Below are 19338 nucleotides of genomic sequence, written 5' to 3' on the forward strand. Positions count from 1 at the left end.
AAAAACTTCAAGAATGACTTAATGTAATTGCTGTGTATAGTAAATTCATTGTGCTGAATTACGTAGGCATTTTAAAACATAGCAAATGAAAAAGGGAACTGGAAGAATAAATCTGAAATCAAGTCATTGAGGTAGCAGTAAGAAAACTGTCTGACCTTTGTCATGCAAAGATTCGGTATGAATGAGATATTGTACCGGATGCCTGAAATCGAAAAGCTCTGTAGAAGCACCTGTTTGGGTGTTAAACAATGCTTGCTTCTGTGTTTGTGGGATGGCAGAAAGGAAGTAGATGTTCACTTTTAGTTTACTCAAATGTGGCACATAAAGCAGAGTATACAACACAGCCTAATTACTGCACATGCCCTCATTTGCATGAAATAATGTTTATTATTTAATTTCATGGAATGTATGCTGGCCTATCATTACAAGAAAAAATACTGGGCTCTCTTATGTTACATTGAAAAACAAACATATGGGGTAGATTTTGCAAAGGGCTCTTCTCTTGACAGATTGAAGGGCTTCAAGCTCTGAGCATAACCTGACTATTCAGCAACCAAATAAAAGCCACAGTCACACATGAACTCTTTTTCATAATTAAGGTCTGCAAATGGCACTTTGTTTGGAGCCTTCTGAGGGACTCAGCAGGTTTTAGGGGCACGCAAATACAGCACTGAAAAACTGTATTTTGGCTAGAAGGAGAGTGCTGTTGAAGGTAGAGATATCCATACTGGAGATCGTGCAGCATCCCTGCCTAAGACTTCTTTTAAGGCATTTGCATCCAGCTTACCCCTGTGAGGGTAGAGAAAACTTGTTATTCCTCCTGTTCTGTATCTTCCATATGGCAAGTGGCATTACAGAGAGTTTGTTCGCCAAACAGCCTTTCTGGATGGAGAGGGAAGGCCAGAAATCTGGTGGCAGAATATGCAGTAAGCAAGGAGTCATTGCATATCCAACCTGCAGCACCATTCATCCTGTCCTTTCCTAGAAAGTAGAGGCTGTTAGAGATCCCTGAAAGCCTTTATCAGAAGTGGAAGTGATGGGAATGCACTTATGAAATGCTGCATATCAGATATTTTAAAAATCCACATTCTGTCTGCATGGGCGTTTGGTGAGCAGAAGGAAGGGAAGAGCTGCACTTGAAAGCCCTAGTATTATTTTCAGTGTCAGGGGATCTCCAAATTGGGTTAAGAGTGATAGTTTAAATAAATTAGTGACTGGAAGAAAATGCCATGTTTTCAATGTGAGAGTGTTGAAATACAATGTGACTTCCAATTGTCTTCTTTTTTTGCATCTAGAATTTCTTCCCAGAGCAAATGGTTGCCTGGTGCCAGCAAACAAATGGCAGTATCCCACAGTCACAACTGTTGCAGGTACTGTAAGTTATCCATATGGAAAAAGAAAGTTTTGAAGCTGGAGGGGAGAGGTTGAGAGAAGGGGAGGGAGAATTCAGAGGTCTGAAAATAAGTGTTTGAAGAAAGACCAGTGTAGCACATTAGCATATAGCAGTAATGCTGGAAATACCTGACAGAGATCTTACCCAGCGACATTGATGTGTAAAGTTGTAAAGATGAAGTATTCATAGCTGTGTTCAAACATATTTGTTCTATTAATATTCCTTCATCTGTGGATACCTGGTTTGGCCACCCAGTGTTGTTCCTAAAACAGTCTCAGCAGATATATATCTATAAATGCAGAAGTTCATGTCTATACTCCACATCATAGCACAGGAGAAAGTGTAAAAATGTGTGTGTATACTATAAGATACTTTTGAGATGGTGAGAGCCTTTGTTTTTCCTTCTTATGTCCCATGTTTGGGCCTGGCAAGAATTAGCAGTAAGGACCAACTTCCTCATGGTTCAGCCAACTACCTGCTCTTTTTTATAGAAAAATAATTCCCTAAGAAGTAAGTCCAAGTCATTACGGAAATTTGTAGGTAGTATTTGCAAAATAATCCCATTTAAAGCTCCCCAAGTTAAATTACGGGGGTGTGGACCTTACATGTATGTGTTGGTAGAGTTGTGTAATCTGCATGGCAGTTGCACGTGCACTGCGTTTATACACAGTGTTTGATGTTGCTGTGTAGTTTCTTGCTTGCTCATGAAGGAACTGCAGTCTTGACGCAGCTGTTTGGCCTCCAAGGATGGTGCTGAAGGGTGGGCTACATCTTTGACCCGTAACTCATTCACTTAAATCTCTTAATTTAAGCACTCTGTTCTAAAACCCGTAAAATCTGTATCTTTTTCAATTTAGTTTTCTCCTCAAGTGGGAGACTTTCAACTCATGAGGCCAAATCAAAACACAGTCTATTATAAAGAGTACTATGTTAAGAATATAACACCCTGGTGCCTGGAAGACAGTACCATGAATAACAGGCAAATTATAAAGCAGAAGGCACAAATAGATAAAGAAAGTATGCATACAAATAACTGATGTCAGCTTGATTTCTGTCACTGTGCATGTTTGCAGATTGTACTGACTCTTTTGTTGAGGTGGAGAGAGAGGGGGACTGGGAAAATAGGCTAGGTTTTAATGCAACTAAGGATTCTGACACAGGGCACTGATTTTAGGTTTTCTTTCCTGTGGGCATTGTCCACCAAATAACACCAAAACAAAACGTTCAAGAATTGCAGAAGCACCTACGCCAACCAGGTTTATGCATTTCTCTTTCTGCTATTGAATTTATGAGTTTGGCATTTAACATACTAAGCAAGCTCTCTATCATTTAAAAATCTGGCCCAGTGTAATAAGGGAGCAATCCATCAGTTCGCTAACCATAGTTAATACTTCATTCCTTTGATGTATCACAAATCAAATGATTCCATATGTGATCCCTCTAATTATGTCAAGAACTTAAATATTTCTGGATCTTGAGGCCTGGTATAATTGCTGACACTTACTTGACTGCTCTGTGTTTCATTTTGAGTTAAATACTCCTGTTGTCTGTCATACCTCTTGGGTCAGGTGCATGTGATATATAATACTTCAACGTGGGAAATCCTGAAATAGGCTGTTCCCATTCTAAAACTTCAGGATAAATTTGCAGATCGTGGCCAATGTTTCCAAGTCAGACTAGTTACCAGAATTGTTGTGACAAGGTATTATTTTAGGAATTAATAAGTGTACTTTGTGTCCCTTCAGGCCAGGAAGAATAGGGGTAAAGAGAAATGGTTAGCCTTTTGCAGCTTTAAGTATTGACACAGAGAACAGGAAGATGTCAGTGGCAGGAGGAGCAAGGTAGATGCAACAGAAGGAGCATGAATATCCATTCTGGTCATAAATCAGAATAAACATCTTGGTCAGTTTAAGCATAATTTGCCCCAAGTCAGCAAAGTAATTTGCCATTTGCTTCTCTGTTCTGCAAGCACAGTGACAGTTTTATGATCCATCCATAGGACATGAGCCTCATTTACATTTTCCTCTCCAACAGAACTTTTTAAACTCCAGTAGCTGCCCTGAAATTCAAGGTTTCTTGCATGTGAAGGAGCTGGGTAGGAAATCATGGAAGAAATTGTATGTGTGTTTGAGGAGATCGGGACTTTATTGTTCTACAAAAGGAACTTCAAAGGTAAGACTAAAAAAGAAGTTGCACTGTAGTAGCATGTGAAAGCATTTTCTGCTTTTACAGTGGGTATTTTTTGCTGGTTTTTAAATATCTGCACACAGTGTTCCCTTTTTTGTCGCATAGAAAAGGATAAGCAAGTCATGATCAAATGACAATCAAGCCCTGGGCTCTCAATGCATGAAAATAGCTATACAGCATTATTACATAATAAAACCAAACTAGCCAGACAACATCAGTGTGGCTGCTGAAGTCATGCTAACAAGAAAGCTAGCAAGAGAAATCATGCTCTCTAAGCACATAAATTTAGTTTAAATGATACCTTAAGCAATATTTTATATCATCTAACTATCAGATTTCTCTGGAGCAATGTAATAGGCTATGCCATTTTTAATGTGGTATGTTCAAATAAGTATTTTGTCAGCTTCTAGCATAAAGCATCTTCTGCTGCTAGGCTGATGTTTAAAAGGTGACATGCTATGTCCACTTCAGGCGGCTTGAGAGAGGAACACATTGTTCATACACTGCCCTCTGTTGGAGCTTCGTCTTGAGAGAGTGCAAAGCTTGTACTAAGCAAGATCTTCCAAAATCTTACACTTACCTATTGTAAAACACATTATTTCCCCAGGAGCCAAGACACTTGCAATTACTGGCTGACCTAGAAGACAGCAATATCTTCTCGTTGATAGCAGGCAAGAAGTTGTACAATGCACCTGCAGAGTTCGGATTTTGTATAAAGGTAATTCTTCCCATTAAGTTCTTCCAAAGTTCAAGATGGTGTTGGTAGCTTGGAGTCCTCCCAGCCCCCAGCTAAATGGGATTTGTATGTAAAACTCTGCAAGCATTTCTGTCATGAGGACTTGATCTTTAACGTCTTTCATTTGGCAGGCATGTCCTGTGAATCTTGCCATCATTTTATGTGACACTTTTAACACTCTGTCTGGTGCTCCTTTGGCTTGGGAAATTTTCAGTGCAAGATCAGCTCAGTGCTGAAGCATGGTGTGCCTGTGAGGTGGCCTTGGTTCACCCCACAGATGAAATCCTTTTTTTTTCCTCATACTCTAATTGAATAGAAAAGTTTCTCTGACCAGCAAGCACCAAAACTTAGCAACAAAGGACCAAGGTCTGATCTGGTGTATTTGCACCATTATTGTGGGCAAGAGGTTTTTCTTTAAAGAAGATGATTGTCTTGGAGAATGGAAATACAAATCAGCAGTTGCCTTTGAGGATTTAAAAAACTGTTAAAAACTGTTGTGCTGATGGATAGGTTTGGAAAGTATTTCAAAGCTCCGTGTAATTTTCTGAGAAGAAAATAAGGCTGAGAGCTGGTTTTATTGACAGCAGTGAGTGAAATAGTCTGCTTCCTAGCAGCCATTCCAGAGCTAGACAACATGGCTTTGCTTCAGTAGAGACTGGCTGTGGGATGGATCCTGAGCTGATGGAAGCAGACTTCCAGTCACAGAAACTTTAGTTCTTCATCTCAAAATGGGGACTCGTAAAATTTATCACAGTTCTAAATAAATAAATAAAAAGCCAAAGAACAAATTCCTTGATTCCGGTTCTAACATGACATGAGAATCTTGTTCTGACAAACTGCTAGGCTGCAGGGTATTTCAAAGCAGTCACTAAGATAAGACGTTGATCTTACTGCACCCAGCTGAGAAAGTGATTTCTTTCAAAGCATCTCCTGAGCTTTCATTCAGGGTGATGTGAGCTTTTTCTGGCCAGTTCTAACTAGTACTGTACCTGCCCTTACTCTGCAGTCAGCTAACAGTGGTGTTGGTTTTCTGCTCAGTGTAGCTGACTTCCCTGTAATGCTTTACAGCCCAACAGAGTGAGAAATGAAACCAAGGAACTGAGGTTGTTGTGTGCTGAAGATGAACAAAGCAGGACGTGCTGGATGACTGCCTTTCGACTCCTCAAGGTACCTAATCTCTTTTATGGGAATAGAGCTACACTTGTAGTTAAGTTGCATTCATTATTTTGTTCATGAGAAGATACCTCTATGTTCTTAAACATCATATGCCTCCAGCTAAGCTAAGAGCAAAATGCCTGGTAGATCTGTCCCTCCTAAGCTTAGCGCAGAACTGAGCTCAACTCCTTCCATATATGAATCAAATATAATTTTCATTTTGGAGCTAAATTTATGATACGTGAATCAAAAAAATAGCTTAACAAGGTATTTGCAAGTTTATATGAGCTAAAGAAAATGTTTTGATGATGGGAAGTGGTTATTTTAACTAGAACGGAGCTCTGTCTAGTGCTTTTGCAGTCTTTTCAATTTTATGAAGGCTCTATTTAAAAAGTAACAAAAATAAGCAACCCTGTCTCTAGGCGAAAGTTATTCATATCTGAGAGGAAACAATGAGATTACTTGGTAATATGGTAGGAGGCTTCACAGATTTTTTGAAGCAAAATCAGCGTGGAAGGAACTGAGAAGCTTGACTTACTCTTTGAAGCAGGGAACTTCCTGATCTTCACAGAGAAATGCGCAGAAGTTTTAGGTTTGTTTGTCTTTAAATCTTTCCCTGAAGATGCTGCCTTGAAAACTACTGTGTTCTTCTCTGTACCTTACTACATCGTCCCTCGTATTAAAGGGAGCATATATAATAAATATGTACAGATGTCATTACCGATGAAAGTGTCACCTTTCTTCTGCACAGTTACCTAACTCTCTAATAATTTGTGCCAAAGCATAACATACAAAATGTGATAAAAAATAGAGGCATGCACAAAGTAGTAATGTGGCGCCTGATGCTACATACATGTCCACCAAAATAGGATGGAGAACCTTCAGCTTGGTCAGCTTTGGCTTTCTGGGTAGCAAACAGCTAATTGCAGATTTGGGAATGGGGGCATGGCTGCTGTCTGCAGCTGCTGAGGTCAGTGTTTATTCCTCCCCTCCCTTTCAAAATAGTTTATCTCATTTGTTTATCTTCAAAACATAACAGATGTTTGCTACAGTTACCTGTTCCTCTCCCCATGCAAACTGTCCAACATGCAAAACCCTTGTAAGCATAGGAAAGCAAATCAGACTCCTAGACCTGTGGGTATGAAAACACAATGCCTCTTCTCCATCTGCATGAAGCTGTCACCTTCCAAACTGGAGCATCTCTCTTTAAATGCTCTCTAAGTATTACCTTATTTATTAATCGTAAGAGATTCTGTGTTGCAGTACAGAAATTGTTACAAAGCAGGTGCACTAGCCATAGTATGGGCCAGGATGCAAGAAGCAATCCCAGTTACAATATGCATATTTAATTTCTGTAGAGCTGATACCTCTGTTGGCTATCATAATCCACTCTGCAGTTACTTGACTTATGTTTAATACACACTAGCAATTACGGTAAGAGTTTTAGTCCCAGCGCTTCTTCTCAGCTGTCCTTTATTTTCCCTACTTATACAAAATTTGGCATATGGGGAATGTGCTCAAACAGAGGATCAGAAAATCGTAGTGAACTGTACCTTGAAGACACCTTTGAAGAATACACTGGTCAAGGCACTGATATTCCTGAATGGCAAGGGAAACACTTCCAGCATTAACTGTTCTTACCAAATATGTAGGCATGCATCTTGCTGTGACTGTTCAGAAGAATCTCTCTCTCTCTCATAGAGGGTACTGTTTAGCAGTAATTTCTGTATATAGAACATTCACCCTGAGGCAGTTAACATTAGTTAAAAAAAGTTTGAGGAACACTGAAAGATGATTAAAGGTGTATAGTCAGGGAGAATTAAGGTTGTGCCCCAAGGCTGTGGCTGTGACCCTCCTTTTTATATACCTACTGATTTAGCTTTCTATGGTCATATATTACCATGTTTACAAAATTATTTATACCATTTCAGTTAGAACATTCAGTAAGTAATGTTGCTATACTTCAGCACTGCGCCTCTAGGGAAGGCACTGAGTAGGTGTTTTCCTACCGTGCTAGTTACTAGTGTTGCTAAAATTTATCATGTTCAACGAGGAGCATGACTGGAATACAGTCACCTTATTTTTATAGAAAAGTACCCAAAGTGTTATTTCTTGATGAAATTTATTAAAAGAGCTAGTGAATTAGAAAGGTTCTTACTTTTTATCATTATAAAAACCAAGTTCGAACATCTTACGCAGACGTTTCTTTAAGTTCACATTACTAGAGGGTGAAAAGAGGGGGAGTTAATATAAATGTTCTAACCTCAAGTGGAAGCTTGTATTCTACAAGGAAAACATGGTGGTAACCAAGAGTGGCAGAAATTACCTGCATGTTTCACTCAGGATTGTAAAAGCACTGTCTTAAATAAAATTTCTGCGTATTTACTGCTCTGTTGCCACCTACCAATCACTGTCACTCAATGCAAATTGCTCTGGGACAGCTTCTGATCATGAAAATAATAAACTGGTGGCACCTTATTCCAGTGTAAGGTATTATAAAATACTACAGTTTTTTACTTAGGGTATATGTTTGAATACTAATGACCTTGCCTTTCTCTTGGCAGTATGGAATGCTACTGTATCAGAATTACAGAATTCCGCAGCAGAGAAAAGCCATGCTTCCACACTTTTCCACTCCAGTAGTAAGTAATGACCTTTACCTCATTAATGTATGATGTTGGAAAAGATACATTTGCTTTTGCATTTTAAAAGTGGAAAATTTTATGCTAAGAAATGTAAATTCAGCATTGTGTAGCAAATCAATGTAAAGTTCACGTTTCGCGTGAGTACAGTTTATGTGGTTGGCTCTCCATTATCTTAGGCTTACATGATCCACATGATTGAAAAATCTTGGATACGTCAGGCACTTTGAGATGTACAGTACTGAGACATCTGGCTGTCTGCAGAAGCCAGCTTAGGTCTGGCAAAACTAACACGTGAATTTCCTAAAATATGTTGGGCCAAGAGCTGACTTGTTAGCTATCTAAAAGTGAAGATCCTGTATTTGGATCCTAACTGGCCCTGAAAATAACTGGAGTATGGTAATAGGGCAAGTGGGCAACTCGAGCAATATAGATTTTATTCTCAGCCTTTGAATCCTCTCCCTCCCCTAAGGCCTAAAGAGAAAAAAAAAAAAAACAAAACCTCTATTTTTGTGTCTGCAAATCTTTTGGAAGGGATTAAAAAATGAGATGTATTTTCTGTGCTGTTGAAGGATAACTTTGGACAGTCTTCTGAAACCAAAACATTTTGAAATTAAATTCTCAAGCTGGATTTTTTCTTTCCCTGTTTTTTGAAACAAGTGAAAATTCCTTTTCAGAGAAGTGTATCTGAAAACTCACTAGTAGCAATGGATTTTTCGGGGCAAATAGGAAGAGTTATTGAAAATCCTGCTGAAGCACAGAGTGCTGCCTTGGAAGAAGGACATGCTTGGAGGGTAGCTATCTTCTCTTCTTTTCTATTTTTATAATTAGTAAGTGTCTGTTGAGAGCCAAAACACAGAGTGTGCTATGATGTTAGTGCAGTGCTGGTCACAGTATAGCTTAGCTCCGACCTGAAGCAATCACACTGCAAGCATGCAGATCTGAAAGTCAATATCCATCTTTAGCGAAACTGTCACATTCACAACAACCTTCTACCACTGCTTCTCTGTCCCCCTAGTGTCCAGAGGAAAGTTGAGGGGGAAAGCAGACCCACCAGAACTTTACTGCCAGTTTGCAAAACCAGTCTCTGAGGAGGAATATGTCAAATTAAATGCTTCCCCACATGGAAGAGGCTGGGGCTCTGACTAATGGCTTGCTCCCAGTAAGTTTAATTGCAGAATATACAAGAGGCAGGACCTCTTGCAATGAAAACTGATGTAACTTGTTTATAGTGTCTTGTGGACAGACAGCTGCAGTACAAGTTTTCCCACATGCTCGTCTCTTAGGGAATAGGAGTCATTACTGAAGCATTAGCTGGTGCTTTATGTACGGGAGGGAAATACTGCTTGATTTACTGAGTGCCTGGTGTTTTGCCTGAGCAGAAACATACCAGAATTTTCTTTTTTCTGTCTTTTTTTTTCTTTTTCTTTTTTTTTCTTTCCTTTTTGTATTTTTAGATACTGAGCTTTCATCATTAACATCTGGCTTGTGTTTTAAGCCAACTGAAATGAGCTGCTGCTTGTAGATTAGCCCCCTTCAAAGTTGCATTTCTTTTTTTCATCCTTGCATTAAACTTGCCCAGCCCCCAGTTTCCTGTAAATTAAATCTGTATTGCATGTGCACTAATTCTCTTCTGTTGAGGCTTTAGTGTGGATTTAACGGTAATTCATTTTCTCTGTAGAAACGTAGCACAAGAATGAACATCTTGGGTAGCCAAAGTCCACTCCATCCTTCCACACTGAGTACAGGTAAATTCTGCTGGTTCATAAGCATAGTGTCAGAGGCTTCTGTGGGTAAATAAGAGTTACATTTCATATAGGGACATATGAACTGGGGATTGTCGTACTTAGTACAGTCATGGAGTATTAATACCTCAATCTCAAATACAGTGTTTATGTTTATCAGTAGCTTCTGTGTCATTACCAGTAGAAGGAATTTGTTTGCCTTTGAAGATGCGTTCAAACTTTTCTTCAATATTAATCTTTTGAAACTCATTTTATAAAAAATAGACTCCATAAATGTTTCCATTTAAAACAATCCAGAAGTCAGTCCTTCCATTTAGTCTAGGAAAGTAAATGAGTGATCTGTTAATCTTTTAAGAGTAAAAATGAGTCTTCAAAACAGTATTTATTCTGTAATAATTCAGTAATGTAAAATGGAGGCCTGTGAGTTCTGAGCATCTTTTTGAGACTGTAAGTTTCTTAAAATAACAAGAAATTGCATATTAATATCTTGGAGAGTTTAAAGGAAAGATATACTCTGTTTCTAGTCTGTGTTTCTATTCAGAACAGAATTTAAAAATACCATTTGAAAAACAACAAAACCCATAAAAATATTGGTGGGTAACTCCACCCTTGAAAGCACAAGCCAAAGTGCTTTTTATTATTTGAGAGGTAGACTTGGTTCTAACAGGTTAGCTTATACATTGTATTCTGAGAATTGTTTAGTCCAACATTTTCAAGAAGCTATGAAAAGGACATATTATAATAAGATATTTCTCTTGCTAACCTAATCGTATATCTGCAAATCACAAGATACATGGAGATAATGTCTCTCTACTTGATACATTAAGTAGATGCAACAGCTGGTGCATTTTTCCCATATTGATTCATTTTTTTATATAGAATGATTGAAAGACATTTTATATGATGTAACAAAACTATACCCACTTTTAAAATGTTTACATAATCAGTGTGTGGAATAAACTTGCACATCACTGGTTTTAACCATCCTCTCATTCCCTCTTTTCCCTCTTGCCTCCAGTTATTCATAGGACACAGCACTGGTTTCATGGCAGAATCTCCAGAGAAGAATCTCACAGGATCATTAAGCAGCAAGGGCTTGTAGATGGGTAGGTATTCCTGTTGCTTAGTAGTTATGATCTGATGCTAGGCATTCTAGACAGGAACACAGCTTCTGCTGTAAGGGTTTAACAGGTATGTAAGTACTTCTGAGAAACCTGGTTCTTGTGTAGTCCCATCGTAACCTGCCTGGATTTCAAAAAGTCAGAGTATGGGTTTGTAGGAGTTAAGTTCTAACTCTTTGAAAAATAAAATATTAAAGATACACTTAAACTTTTTTATTTTTTTCCAACAGAAGCAATCAAGTTTTGGAGAAAGTTAGAATTGGAAAGTAATTCATTCCTGTAATCTGCATTGAGGACCTATTTTTCAGGCAAAGCTGTACCTAGCTATTTGCCCACAAATTTATGATCAGCCATTTGTGCTCTTTTGCATTAACTAGAGCAGTTCATGATGATTTCTCACTATTTGTTTCTGTTCTAGAGCAAGGAAATGAAGGTACCTGTTCCAGCACTGTCTAAAATGTCTGCAATTGTGATTTCAGTATCTTCTGAGCATCTGTTTTCCTTACTTATACGCAGTTATAGTTATTGAAGGGAAGCTGCTTAAACTGCATTTAGCAGTTCTTAATTTGTAGGATGGGAAAAGCATGAGAGCATGGTTGCCTTTAGTTCACTAATATAACTGCTGTCAGGGTTAAGGTAGAAATTTCAATGTTGGCTTCTCAGGAGACAGTTAAGTTCAATCCTTTCTTTGGCATTTTTTTATTCAGGAGCATCACTAATCTTTGTGAAGAGTGACATACATTAGAGAAATAGAAATTGCTATTACATGCACATATTCATCAAGCAGTGGTTTTTAATTGTTTTGGGGTTTTTGCAGGGCTAAGGACATTGGGTTTTAGCTTAGCAGTTCAAACAGAAGAGAGGCTAAGAAAACAAAGGAGCACTGCTGACTTGTGTTCCTCGTTCTCTCTCACACTGCAGATCTTTACAGTTTTGACTTGTTGCCTTAGGAATCTAGCTGCCTGTCTTTCTTGGGGTTTTCATAAATAGGTTAATGCTTCTGAGGCGGTGTAAGACAGCTTACTGACTCTGGAATGTGAAGACTGTTTAGTTTGGCTGTAGCGATGTCAGTGGCAAAAGGAACCATGTTATCTGTGTGCTCTGAGATCTAAGGATCATGGTTTACAGGACAGAAGACTCTTACCTGTGTTTTCCTGCTCCATGTGTTCTTGAACAAAGGAGATAGAAAGTTAACAGTCTTCTCATGGCTCGTGTCAGGTATGCAGGCAGCTGATAGTGCTATCATTTGACTGTCTCTGGATACTGTTGTGGATGTATCTATCTTAGTAGTCATTGTTTATGTGGACAGCCTTTCGCTTGCCAGAGGTTGAGTAAACATTTGCAGGATCAGTTGTGCTGAGTTTTTTTTGTGTCACCAGCTTATGCTACCGTGCATTATGAAATAGCTAGATGAAAGATAATTTAGAGATAGTCACATGAATGCTGTAACCACAGGGCAGGTAATATTCATCTCAGTGAGATGCATCCTAATTTGTAAAGTCTTTGGTCCCTTTTCCACACATCTGGTCTTGCTAGGATTAAAAAGGAGTGTTCAAATACCATGAGTGGTTTCCGGTGGTGGCAAGACATGCCTGTCTCTGAGTATTGGAGTGACCCTGGTTATGATGGTGCATTTTTGTGGTATTGGTGTTTCTCAATCAGTTCTGAGGAGCTGGAGGAAGTTCTTTTGGGTTCATAAGACTACAAGCAGTTCTTGCAACTCAGCCTTGGAAGAGTGTGCTCCTGGCTTAGTGGTTAGCAATTAAGAGGGCTTGAGGCCTGCCCCAGTACTGTGCTTGGCAGTGTCACAAATCCACTAGTGATTAGCACTGCAAGCCTTATGCCAAAGGTATATTCTTGTTTCCTCTGGCATGGGGAGGTTCTCCTTCCTTAGTTCATAAATGGCAGGGGGAGGAAACATTTTTTTACTAGATTTTTTTTTTCTCTTCCAAGTAGGTATTGAGTTAGGACTTAAATTTTGTGGGTCAGCTTAAAAGTGACAGTTCCATAGTGTATGATGTTGCTAGCTATACTCCTAAAGTGTATTATTTTCCAGTGATGCTGAGGGAAAAATCCTGTGAGTGTTTTAGAAGAAAAATCAGTGTATTTTTCACATTTTGATAATGTGGGTGCTAGTTAACTGTTGTTTCAAGAAAGTATTGAGCTGTTGCTGTGCAATTGCAGTCATTTAACTTAAAGTAATTTTGCTAAAACTGGGTTTCTTTAAACTAATGCAAGATACCATTTCTGCAGAAATCCAGACTTGCTTTAGAGTTAAATGAAAACACTTTTCTTCATGAGAGTATATATCAGTAATGGAAAGCTCAGTTAGAGAGACTCTTTTGAAAAGCCTCATACATTCATAGGGGAGGAACGACTGACATGTGTCTTTCCCTTCTTGTTTTCTTCATCTGTTACTCTGCATAGCCGTGGTATAAAAACTGAAAGCAAATTGCCCGTTATGGAAACACCAAAGAGGAGTTAGGCAATAGTACAAAATGACATAGTAGTTTTGATTATTTATGAAGAAATGGATTGTGGTACTCAGCATGTACTTAAAAATGTTCTCTCCTAGACTATTTCTTCTCCGGGACAGCCAAAGCAATCCAAAGGCATTTGTACTTACACTGTGCCATCATCAAAAAATAAAGCATTTTCAGATCTTGCCGGTAAGTAGATTGTTTTTGATACTGATCACAAAAAAAAAAGAAATTTTAAATCTTGAAGAATTGCCAACATCTGAAGAGAACCTTTTATTAATTACTGATGTAATTAACCGTGATGTTTCCATTAGCAAGTATATTAGCACGTATTCTTTAGAATTGTCAAATGTCTGATTAAAATTCTTTGTTAACATTGCCTGGAAAACTAGTGTAAGTCACTGAGGTATAGAAGTAATGCACAGAACTTGTTCTCTGTGACTGACAGCAACATCAGCGGCAGTTGTCTCCCTGTCACTTAGGCAAATGTTGAATAACTCAAGGAAACTTTAAAAAGTTTTATTCTGGAGGTTATCCAGTAATGTTGAGCTTAAAATAGCATTACACTGAGATGTCAAGAACCTATGTGATTTTTATCTGTATCAAGAGCAGCATAAGAAGTTTAAGATCATATAACCTCTTCATTGGTCCAAACCCTCTTCCCTTGCTTTGCCTGCCAATTTTACAAACTGCTAACAAATACTTGGGAGTATTTTTGTTTATGCAGTGAAGAACAGTGCTGTCTCTATGACTTTCAATAACTGCCCACAAGCTTTCACTCTCATAAACAAAACATTTCAAGTTCAGTTACCATGTGTTCTTTTCTACTGCTGAGCCTGGTTTCTCAAAGATCTCTGGGTGCCAGGTTGCTGGGCAGTGCCCATCATTTATTTTATGTCACATGCTTGTACTCTTATGTTTTGCCATGCTTGCATCTCTTCAGGTGCAGCCTAACTTGAAAAGGATGTTTTGTTTCCCCAGTGTGAAGATGATGGACAGATATTTTTCAGCCTGGATGATGGGAACACCAAATTCAGTGATCTAATCCAGCTTGTTGAATTCTATCAACTAAACAAAGGAGTCTTGCCCTGCAAACTCAAACACCACTGCATTCGAGTGGCCTTATGACCTCAAACCTGACTCTTACTGAAGACTGGATTTGCTAGAAGAGTAATTGTAAGAGAACGTTGACACTGGGGAATTGGCAGATTTGTAAGTTGGTTAAAATAAATAAAAATATTATGCACCTTGGGACTCTGAAAGGGATGGATTCGACAGGTGCCAACAGACCAAGATTGCTGGTTTGTCTAACACCTAAGAGTGATTGCTGCTGAGTGTCCCAGCATCCCAAAAACGGGGGGAGGGTATGTAAAACAATGAGTAAATTTGGAACAGAACTGGAAACTATTCTGGCTGGGCCACTTAACAGGAACAAGTGTGAAGAGAAATCTTTGAAAGAACTCTTGCCCTGGAATAATCTTGACAATTAAGACTAGTGTGTTTACTTTTTGTATTGATCACTTTTTTTGCACTCCTACTTTGTTTCGGATATTGTATGCAGCCTATATTAGGAGCTGATGTGGCTTTTAAAATTCATGCAGGAGTTGGGTATTAATCTGCACCCTAAAATGTGTGGAATGCTTCAGCCTAAAAGAATCTAGAAGAGAATCAAGAAGTGTGTGTGTGTGCGCGCGCGCGCGTGTGTCTCAAAACTTCTCTGGAGACCTGAGGTTCGATGATCTGCAGATGTCTTTGAAGAAGCAATGAGGATACAATTCTAAAAGAACATACCACCATATACGTACTCTTTAAAACTGTTGACTTGTAGCATTATGGCTGTAGTATGTTGATGGCATATTAGTGGCATCCAGTCATGCAAAGACTGTATTAGATTCTATGCACAAATTTTTATTCTTGAAGTGGTGGTTTGTTTTTTACAGCCTTTTGACTGTTTTCCTGAGGAACCTTACTGTTACTAAATAGAATAGGACTGAATGACTACACTCGTATTTGAAACCACCATTTTTTGTGAGAAGATTCTTCTGTGGGTAGTCTTAGTATGACAAAATAAAAAGACAAAAAAAAACAACAAAAAAATCAAAACAGTGTTTTTAGCTTTATGGCTCCTTGAATTTTCAGACTGTTTCAAAGAGCTCTTTCCATATAGTAAAGCTACAGTGACACAAAGCTCTCCTGGGGAATAGGGCATAAAAAGAACTGTACCCCTTCTGCTTTCTGTAGGGCCATGAAAGTTTACATGCTGAGAAAGAACATACTGGGAATGGAAGCACATTTGATTGTAAACTAGCTGCTGGCAGTGTCATCCATTGAGGTAACTGGTGATCTCTGTGTGATACACACTAAGGCACGCCAGTACCTGTGGCAGACAAGCAAGTATCCTGCTCCGGTGCTGGTTTGTCATCAGAACTACTTTATTGTTAATGTTTAAATCAGTTATTTAATGTTTACACAATAACACTTTCTGATGATAAATCAGTATTAAAGTTAGATGCCTTGATCCTCCAATTGCAGATACCATTCCTTCAGCAATGTGGCTGGTGCAGGAACTGTTACTGAATTAACTTCCCAGTGCTCCCTGCAGTTAGCCATGGCGAGAAGTACTCCACCCTGGGAACCTGCAGAGTGCAGTGCAGAACGGAGCATTCTTGAGATGGGAAATGATTTACGCAGGCTAGTTCATCCTTACTAATATTTGCCACTGGTTTGAAATCCTAGCCATCTGAAAGGGTAAAGAAGTAAAACCAATTCTACACCTTTAGGTCTTCATGTAGTGTTGAGAATAGCTTAAGACAAACCATAACCTGCCTGAGTCGTCCATATCAGCTTATAACTATGTCAATGGTATAGAAACACTGTATTTTAGTTTACAGAACACATTTAGTATTTTTTTCCATCTTATGTCTACATACTAAAAATGAAGAAACTTGATTTTGTTTTTAGTAGAAACCTTTTTTTGGTTTTGTTCTTTTGTTTTGTTTTTAATTGTACATAGTGAAATGAGTGTTCCTGCTTTCTAGACAATGTATTTTAAAACCTTGAAATTAAGCTAACTTAAGTCTGACTTCACTTTGCATGCTTCTATTTGGCCCCTATTAGGAAAAAAAAAGATACTTGTATTGACTACATTACCAGTTTAATAAGACCATTTATGCTGTAGTTTTAAGTTTTTCTGTTTACATAGCTTAGTGACAACCATGCATTTTTCCCAGTAGGCGGATAGTATTTGCAGTGTTTCATATTTATAAAAAAAAAAACCTTGCATCTTATTTAAATTGAGAATAAAAGTTTGACTATGAATCATGATTTTTGTATGTAGATGGTTGACTTAGTATTTTGTACTTTTTCCCAGCTAAAGTGAGCTGTTTTGAGAAAGTGACCACCTTCAAAGTGGCAACAATCTTACTTAAGCAGATCACTGCTTTGTCTTCTTTCTGCTGGAAAACAGTCAATGCCACCTTAGTTTTCCAGCAGATTCAGCTGGCTGCCAGCTCAGAATACCAAGGACTGAAGGACATTTGACTCTTATTTTTGTATTTAAATGACATGAATGTAAAGGGGATGCTCAGGGTTGTTTTGGAGCCTGTTGAATTTTTATCTTTTTGCCTGTGATTTTATTTTCTAAATAAATACTTCATGTAGCAATCTTGAATATGTTGAGAAGGAAAATGCCAAACCATTTTGGTAATGGGGTTCCTAGTTAAGTTATGTTACGATAGGTGTTAAAGTACAAAAACTTTTTATTTGTTAATTAATCTTGAAGAAACACGTGCCTCAGTTTAGATGTTTTGTCTTATCTTTTCTGCACTAAATACCTGACAGTTTGACCAATCAATGCACCTTTCCAGTGGCAAGACTTGCTTATCGTAAATTATATTGTCACAATGCAAGATTTAGTGACTGTAAAATGGAATAAAGTTTAAAGTTTCAGGGAATGCAAAAGGTATTAACTTAAGAGACAAAACCTTTATTCAATATGCTTTGCTTCATACTGTAAATAGCTTTTTGGCTTGTGAACCTAATTGTAATCTTTCAGGTATTTTTGTACAAATAAGGGACTGATATTCTGTTTCTTGTAATTAGAAATAAACGTTAATACAATGCTATTCATTTTATATTGGAATGAATGTCATCTTTTGATTGTACCTGTACATGATGTATGTTGTGGTTTAAGCCCAGCCAGCAACCTAGAGCCACGCAGCTGCTTGTTCACTCACCCCGTTCCTCCCCAGCCAGACCTAGCAGTGATCTAGCCCTTCCGGGTAACTCCCCCCATCTCCCCGCCCTGGTTTATATAGTGGGAAACAACAATGGAAGAGAATACAACTGCTCGCCACCTGCTGACCGATACCCAGCCTGACCGAGCACTGATCTAGCCCTTCCAGGTAACTGCCCCCAGTTTATAGGGTGGGCATGACGTGCTGTGGTATGGAATACCTCTTTGGCTAGTTTGGGTCAGGTGTCCTGTCTCTACTTCCTCCCAGATTCCCCTCCTCCATGGCAGAGCATGAGACTCACAGAGTCCTTGGCCAGAGTAAACATTACTGAGCAACAACTAAAAACATTGGTGTTATCAGTGCTGTTCCCAGGCTGAAAGTCAAAACCACAGCACTGCACCAGCTACTGAAACTGAGAAAAATTACTGTTACTGCTGAACCCAGGATATGTATCTTTTGCATAGATTCTGGTTTATTCAGGGTGGGTTATATTAAACAGCCTTTAAGAAGATTTAAGAGGAAAACAGAATCCCAAAGGTATCTTTATTCTGGCTGTTCTGTCTTATGATTTCAATAAGGATAGACTGTCCTTTATTTAAAGAACTTGATCACTCCTTTTGTTTGAGGAAAACTACTGGGAGTATTCTGTTATGATATTTACAGTATTCATTTGGGAAGGTTACTGGAGTCAAATCAGGAAATACACCATGAGCATCTTTTGGGGCATAAAACAAAACCATAACTCACTGAATATATACACTGCAAAAAGTACTTTATTGGCCTAATAACTATTGTATCAGAAAACTTATCAATAGTACTTTCTGAAAGCAATTATTTACCCTCATAATCCTTGTATTCAAGTGGTTCATCAGCATTTGGCTGGAAAAGCACATATGCACAGAATATGTTTTTGCTTACAAAAGTCATTTAGGGTGGTGGTGAGAGAATAGTGTTTCTTCTAGCACATAGAATAACAGAAGGCTGGAAATTTTAATTTTTTTATTGGACCAAATTCCCATTTCTGCCTTGCTAAGCCATAGAAGATGCCATATACATTCTAATTCAAGCCTTAGTCACACTCTGGCTTCTGCATGCTATGTCTTCATGCAAGTTTGTATTGCACTAGGGCATGGGTTACATGTTAGCAGTATGGAATTCAGCACATAAAGGCAGAGTACTTTGGAGTTTTGATACCCCCAATTTTTTTTTCTATCTGGAGATGCATGTTAAAGTGCTTAAGAGTTTACTATCCTGCATGCAGCAAGTTACTTTTTCACTGAGTTTGAAACAAACAGGACTGCTTGCTTGCAAAAGGTTTGAAGAGGCCTGTTTCTTGCTTAGCTAAAGGCAGCTGTGCTAACACTGTAACTGGCCACCTCTGTAATCATTAAAAGTCAAGGACTATAATTCTACACAAACCTGTAAAAAAACAAAAGTAAAACAACCCCAGAACCACCCACCACCACCCCCCCCCACCCCACCTCCCCTTACTTTATTGTATATATTATGTTTGGAATAGACAAAAAACATAAAAAAAAAAAGCACAGCAAAAATGTCAATAGTCATGCACAATGGCAGGGCAGTATTGTGTACCTTTTTGTCCAAACTGCCCCCAGCTGTGGCAAGTGCAAAATGATACCTGTG

General features: G+C 38.5%; 1 protein-coding gene across 2 annotated transcripts in view; it reads left to right on the top strand.

Moving 5' to 3' along the window:
• The window catches only part of GRB10 (growth factor receptor bound protein 10), a 147000-nt gene extending 129408 nt beyond the window's left edge, over window positions 1-17592 (top strand). Inside the window, exons 8-18 of one of the 2 annotated variants that reach the window (XR_004549616.1) lie at window positions 1296-1370; window positions 3428-3565; window positions 4188-4298; window positions 5385-5483; window positions 8036-8113; window positions 8791-8907; window positions 9795-9861; window positions 10877-10964; window positions 13555-13648; window positions 14441-14671; window positions 15061-17592. Coding sequence is in view for 1 of the 2 variants with exons in the window: in XM_034062829.1 (XP_033918720.1) it covers window positions 1296-1370; window positions 3428-3565; window positions 4188-4298; window positions 5385-5483; window positions 8036-8113; window positions 8791-8907; window positions 9795-9861; window positions 10877-10964; window positions 13555-13648; window positions 14441-14587 (1014 nt within the window). In the remaining variant the exon portion in view is untranslated. Of the gene's footprint in view, window positions 1-1295; window positions 1371-3427; window positions 3566-4187; window positions 4299-5384; window positions 5484-8035; window positions 8114-8790; window positions 8908-9794; window positions 9862-10876; window positions 10965-13554; window positions 13649-14440 lie in introns of both variants that reach the window. The other variant, XM_034062829.1, reaches the window with a different exon arrangement.
• The last annotated feature ends 1746 nt before the right edge of the window (window positions 17593-19338 follow it).

This window comes from Melopsittacus undulatus, chromosome 1 (genome assembly GCF_012275295.1).
Source record: "Melopsittacus undulatus isolate bMelUnd1 chromosome 1, bMelUnd1.mat.Z, whole genome shotgun sequence".
NCBI classification, from domain to species: Eukaryota; Metazoa; Chordata; class Aves; order Psittaciformes; family Psittaculidae; genus Melopsittacus; species Melopsittacus undulatus.